We start from the raw sequence: 6,842 nt of genomic DNA, 5'->3' as shown, positions 1-6,842 counted from the left end.
ACGCCCGAGAGAAAGAGAATTGGTACAAAAATAGCACAGAGAGAAATATGATGTTGAACGAAATGCACTGTAACAGGGGGAAAGAAAGCTGTAATGAGATCTGCCGTAGAGCGCATGCTTTTGCGCAAGCCCTGCAGTGGTAGCTGCGTTGCAGTGTAACAAAAATTTGCACCTTTCTTCTTTTTTTACTTATATGGGGTATGGTTAAACTCTGAATTAGATGCAACTCTTCATACAAATTATTCCAAGGAGAGAGATGAAGTGAAGATGCTTCGGATAAACCCCAGAACTTAGTATTGTCCTATTTGTGTTTGACCGTTTCTCGATAACTTAGATTAGATATCCAGCCAAAAATTATGGCATTAAATTTGAAGCATATTTATTAATACAGCTGTAAGGAAGCTGAATTTGGGGTACACAGAGAGTATCTTACCTTGAATAATGCAGTCATGGCAAGCTGAATCCATTGACTCAGATGAGAGCATCTCCCCCAGAAGACGCTGTCTGAAAAGTCCACCCCCTCCCTGGGCTGCCAGATACCAATTTCAAGTCAGGTTTTTTGTGTTTGTCGTTCAGATATTACATTGAAACTGAATTATCTTCCACTATTTTGTTTGCTATTTCCTTGGGAGATTTGCATCTGCAGTATGCAAATATTATTTTTGAGGAGGTACTTTTTTTCTCCCTTGTGTTTTATCTGCAGTCACTGTGTCCTATTACAGGATAAGGTTCAGAATTGAGGGGAAGCTTTCAACAGTTTAATATTATATTTTCTAAGATAAATTGATCTTGCATAATTTTTGAAGTACTGAAGCATATTCTCAGGAAAAATTACTTCTAGTTCCCCTGGCCTTAGATCTCTAATTATTCCTCAGTTCTAAATCAGGAAGATAAATCTCAGTTCATCAGCCTGAGAAATGGCAGGGTAGTTGTACTGACAATTGCAAAAATAATCCGTGGCAAAATGTGAAATGGATCTGGCAGCTCATGCTGACTGCAGTTCGTCGTGTACAAGTCTCCTCGGTTGCAGCTGTAGAAGATGATGATGATGATGATGAAGGTGGGAAGAGAGCCTGGGCTGCTGAGGAATAACTCGTCGCTTCTTGTAGGACCAACAATAAATCAGGCTGCTGGCCATCGTCGTGCTCTTCTCTGGCAGTGCACAAAGTCCACCCCTGCAAAACATCTGGGATTGCAGCTGGCTTCTCGTTTCACAGACAGGACAGAGATGGAAATGCAAACTCTTTAAATAAACAAAAGAAAAATAAAAAAATGCGGGCAGGATTGCAGTTCTCCCCAGGAAATGAAACAATTCTTCTTCGAGGAGGCTGCACGTGTATTGTAGGGACTCGAAAAATATTCAGTTGTTGTTTGCTTCAGAAACTCCTTTCTGCCTGTTGTGCAGTAATTAGTGCCATCGAGCAGCTATCGGAACAGCCGGATCGTCGTGCCGTTGCCGTTTGCTGGTTTGGAGCAAGGCGAGTTGGTGCTCTTGAGGTGTAATAGAAGACCGACTGCCGTGTCTCTCTAGACCTGAGTCACTGGGTGAGCGTGAAGGACAGCTCTCAGGTTTCATTCCTGTTTTCTCACCAAAATCCACATCCTAGAAGATTAATGCAATTTTGAAAGATTGTTCAGACCTTTGCGTTAGAAAAGCTTTTTAATTACACAGCTCGACAAGTGCTGGCAAAATTGTGTTCCTCGGAAACCATCACGAATCCCAGCATTGCTAACCCTCCTGGTAGCTGCTGGCTGGTGTGGACACAGTCTAGAAACCAGTTTCTAAGAACGTCTCCAAAGTCCAGCTCTGCATTAACAGCTGTGGTCACCAGTTGTCCACATTTAGGCTGCAGAAATCTTGGCTTCATGTTGAGAACCTTTCCCTGTATCGTAAGTAGGAAAATCCTGCAGCCCCTAGGTAGGCGGTAAGGAGGAGGTAGGGCTGATGTGTATGAGGCACTTGGCTCTTTATCTATTAACTGTGGCTTTTATGGAAGAGGTGAAATATTGCAGAACTCCATTCATCTGAAGCTATTCTAAAAGTGGGTTTTGAGGACTTAAAAAGGAGGAAAAAAAAGAAGAAAGACCAACAACAAAAACCCCTTAAAGGCAGCCTTTGTGGAAGAAAAATGTAGAATTGCCAATATTGCAAACTAAAAAATATACCCATGCTGATTTTTAGCCTCTGTTTTAAAGAAAGCGATGTGTTGAGCAGGAGATGCCGTGCTTGGTTAGACCAGCTGATAGAGTTTGAAAAACTGGGCTTGAAAACCTGGGTGTACTCTCCCAGCAAGTCTCTTCCTCAAGTTTTTTTCCACGAAGTTTTAAATGAACACAATTAGTACTGATTTCAGAAAACTACACGCTAGGTGTGGAGCTGCCACTAGTTATTGCTTCTGAAACAATCAAACAAGTCGTGTATGTTTTGAGTCAAATATGGTTTGGGCAGGACAGGTTTTGTATGGCGTAGGATCTGTGCCTCTTAAGAGTAACAGTTTGGCATTTAAAGTCCTGTGCCTTTAACAGGAGGCTCTGGACTGCCCTGGAGCACTGCAGGTCTTGCTTCTTGGGCATACAGCATGGTTATAGTGCAGTGTTTTCTCGGTGTGCGCAAGATTGGCTTGTATGAGGGTGTTTTCCTGGAGATTGAAGTAAAAAAAAAAATTGCTAATAATCATATTGTAAAACTGATTCTCTGTTCAAGGACTAATGTGAATTTTCAAAAAAAAAAAAAGTTACGTTAGTTTTTTGTTGATGAGGAGGAAATAATTTTTGGTTTTAACTTGTTACATAAATTGGAAAAACGAGCTTTTCTCAGTTTGTTGCTACATTGAATGATCTTGTATAAAGAAATGAAATTACCAGCAAGATTAATGTTTCTGGTCATCCTTGATGGCTCTGTATGTGCTTGATAGAATTAAAATGGGACTGGAGCAGGACTGAATATGGAATTTAGAGGGAGGAAATGTTGTCCTTCAGCAACTGAGAGAGAGAGAGAGAGAGAGAGAGATACACGTGCGCTCTCCTTTACACATATATATATTTAGTGATGGAGCATACGCAGAGCCGTGCTCTGCTGTGGGTGCTCGGTTATCCTGCAGCCAGACCAGTATGGGGAGTTGTGTTTTCTTTCTTTTTTTTTTTTTTTTTTCTTCAGAGAAGCAGGAGCAGCTTCAACAGGGTAACTTGAACTGAATTCATGAGGATATTTAACAGAATTCAGTAAAGAAAAAAAGTGTGGTGTCTTCACAAAGAAACAGTAGTTCTTTCAGCCAACAAGTTTGTTTATTGTATGCGATGAAGCCTTGGCGCAGCAAAACTGCTGAGCTCCGTGTGTAACGCATTAATAACTCCCATTCAAGGGGAGAAGATATGCTTGGAAAGGATGGTAATCCTTATCCTAATTTAATGGTCTGCATAAGCTTACTGCAGTGTCATTTACAAAAATAAAAGAAAAGCATTCAGACTTGATTTTTAAAAATTATTTTTTTTTAAAAAGGGTGTCTCCTTTGCCTGAATATTCCTTTTCTAAACTCTCCCAGGATCAGTTAGGGCTGTTTCTGGTGTAGTTTTTCAGCATACCCTAAATGCACTGGCTAATGCTAGGCAATCCTGGCTGGCTGCTTTTTATCTTGTTGCCTGACAATCAACTGAAGTGAAAAGGGATTTTTATTTAACAAGAACGGATTATCTATCTGTTAAGGTCCTGCTCTTCATGAGAAAGTCGGCAGCTACATGTGTGAGTGCATCAAATATATAGGCATAGTCCAGCTGACGCTGGCATGGCCGGCATGGATGGTGGGATGAAGGCTGAAGTGGGAAGGACTGACCTGCCTGACGTGGTACCAGGCTCCTGGGCAAGCTTGTGGTTTGTGTCCCTAGACCAGATACCCCCAGGATACTTCGGGTCTGCCTGCGGCTGCGGCAGTCACGTCTGCTCTTCCTCTGCAGATCCTCTGGCTCGGTTACACTGCAAGAAGTGGCTATAAGTTGCACGCGTTTTTATGCAAAAGGCACATTTCAGTGCCCTGTGCCACCGTAGTGTAAGTGAAACCTGCAGCTGAATGCTGGGGATGCCGTGAGCGAGCTGCAGTGGGGTTAGTGCTACAGGAAACAACTTGCATCCACGCTAAAGACATAGCTTTCTAATTGCAGCATTTCAGCTCTAATCTGCTCCTTCACAGTGAACATCTAATCAACTTTACAAGAGTAGAAGAGCATGAAGGACTTCTAAAAACAGACTTTGATGGTTTTATCTCCTCTTTTTTTTCTCGCTTCTTGTTGTTTACCTTTTGTCCTCTCTCAGTCTCTCTCATTCTTTTTCTTAAAACTTACATATAGAGTTCAGGCAATTTTAAGAACAGCATTAAAAATTGCTGCCAAATTTAAGCCCCTTTATCCCCACCCCTTGTTACAGTCTGTGAATCCTGCTTAGTTTTTGACTGCAACAAGATCTTGTAAAGATTTTTACATGGTCATTAGGCATTGTATGAAAAAATGTTTCTCTTAGTTTTGCAATTTTCTGCTTTTTGGTTTTGTTGAATTGTTACACATTGTGTTGTGTGGCAAGGAGGAAGGATGCAAAGTCCAGTGCCGTGAGCTACTCTAGAGAGCTAAATCAAAATATTTACCCATTTCACATCGAAGAATTAATGTCAGCTTCACAGGCAGTCTTTGAAGAAGTCATTTAATTAATTAGTTCAATTCAAAATAATAATCTTGTTATGGTAATAGACCAAAAACTAAAGAAAAAAAAAAGCAGTATCGCATACAGAGTACGGAGCAGACGAATATTGAGCAGTGTGATTTCCATTGGTAAATGTTTAATGTGGATTTTGGAAATGGTTATCAGAACAAGAATAGAGCTGGTGATCTGCAAAGACTATTTTTAAGTTTTCTGTTTATAATTGGGAAGATTATTTCATGCGTGGAGTTTTCATCCCTTCATTTTATAATATTCTATAAATTACTTGGCTGAAAAGGGTTCTGACATGGCAGAATAGTGGGTAAATTCAGATGCAAGTGATCTGAATTTGTTTTGTTTAAACCACATTTTCTCCTATCTTCCAATCATCACCATTAAAAAAAATGGATTGGTGCAGCTTTGTGGCCAGTGCTAACTCGAGCCATTCCCCTCTGATACGGTCTGGAGGCATTTCTCACTGAACCGTGTGGCACCCATCATGAAATTCGATTTAAAAAATATTTGTAATCATCGGGCAGCTGTCAAAAAAGTGTTGCTTAAAAACTCATCACTGAAATGATGGCTGTAAAAATCACGTCTTGGTAGGAAGTGCCGCATGGGAGGTGATGCTTGGGGCCATGAGGTTTGGAGAGAAACACCTTCAAAATCAGGCTGGTTGTACCCTTCAAACTTACTGATTTGCTGTATTTTCCCGTAATGCCTTGGGGATCGCAGCTCGTAGCTCTGCCCCGCTCGTCGCCCGCTCATCTGGAAGTGTGCGCTGGGCTAGCGGTAGGACGATCCACGTGCTTCAGTTGAAAAATGGAATAAAAAAATGACTTGCGCTGTGTTATCTGCCAGTTTCCGAGAGAGAGAGAGAAGGTTCCTAGCTGCAGTTTCTGCTCCAGCCACACTTATTCACGTCATGATGGCACCTTCAGCAGAGACCAATAAATTATTCCTATTTAAGTAGCATTGTAAAGAAAACTAAATTTTCCCATGAGCAAGTAACATTGGAATAGTAAAGTCATCTTCGTTAGTTCAGATAATATTTTTCTCATTTATTCGTGTATTTTTGCTGGTCTGTTGAAGGTTTAGTTTTTCTGCCACTAATTCTGGCTTTATGAACAGATAAATGTTAATATCCAAACTAAGTAGCTCTAAAGTAATTGAAGAGGAGATTGTGGGCTTCAGCATAAAATGCGCTATTGAGTTGTCTTTCATGTAGTAAGAAATGCCGCCTGCCTCTGTCAAGCTTTGCACACACGCGATTGAGTAAGTTTTGTGATTGGGAGAACTTAGATCAGATGTAAGAGACTCCGTGTCTCCATTTTTCACGTGTCTTTTTTATTTGTGAACATCAACAGGAGACCGAACCAGAGCAAATACCGATGGGGCGTGAGAAAAAGTTACCAAAACACTTCTTTACTCCTTGCTAGGGGAAATTAGGCTTGGTTCTTCTTAGCTGTGTTGACTCAATGTAGTTGCAACTCTGTGCATTTTGCTTAAAAAAGGAAAAATACATTAACCAGAAATTCGATCTGAAAGCCAAGTGTGATGTCGTTGTTTGCTTTCTCATGGCAGCCACCAGCTCAGCCCACTTAGAAGATCTCGCGTACCTGGACGAGCAGAGACACACTCCCCTGCGGACGTCCCTGCGGATGCCGCGGCAGAGCATGGCTGGCGCCCGCACGCAGCAGGACCTGCGAGGTAGGAGAACGCTGGAGGCTTCGGGGGCTCACATTTCACAGGGGTCTCAGGGGTGGGAGCTTGTACTGCAGCCGCTTCCTCCGCGTCCTCGTGAAAATGCTGGAGCAGGACTTTATGTACAGGTATTAAGCGGTGCCTCTCCGTGAGGGGGTGAACCAGTCTCCTTTATTTGCAGCATCCTTCTTGGTGGCATGGCCAAATTGGAGGGGAAGGAAAATAAATGAAGTCATGAACTAAGTATTCCTGCCTTCTGTCTGATGGTAGCTGGCCAGATGTTGCCCTGCTGCTCCTAAAACAGTGCCGTGATCGGTGAAATGCTGTCGGTGTAATGGTTTGGGGTTGCTTTTCTGGGCTGACTTACATGTCCAGTTTGCCAGATGCAGCCATGGTATAAAGATTCATCCCCCATCACAGTCCTGCAGACACTGATACTAAAGAGGCTCCTCCC

General features: G+C 42.1%; 1 protein-coding gene across 1 annotated transcript in view; it reads left to right on the top strand.

The window, feature by feature from the left end:
• The window catches only part of LOC104082695 (protein TANC2), a gene marked incomplete at both ends in the record, with an annotated part of 73,623 nt that overhangs the window by 19,816 nt on the left and 46,965 nt on the right, over positions 1 to 6,842 (top strand). The window contains one exon of the mRNA XM_009585917.1: positions 6,269 to 6,394. Within this exon, the coding sequence (XP_009584212.1) occupies positions 6,269 to 6,394 (126 nt within the window). The remainder of the gene's footprint in view (positions 1 to 6,268; positions 6,395 to 6,842) is intronic.

The sequence above is a fragment of the Fulmarus glacialis genome, unplaced genomic scaffold, assembly GCF_000690835.1.
Source record: "Fulmarus glacialis isolate BGI_N327 unplaced genomic scaffold, ASM69083v1 scaffold251, whole genome shotgun sequence".
NCBI classification, from domain to species: domain Eukaryota; kingdom Metazoa; phylum Chordata; class Aves; order Procellariiformes; family Procellariidae; genus Fulmarus; species Fulmarus glacialis.
Note: the sequence above shows the minus strand (reverse complement) of the source record. Positions and strands in the feature narration are given on the sequence as shown.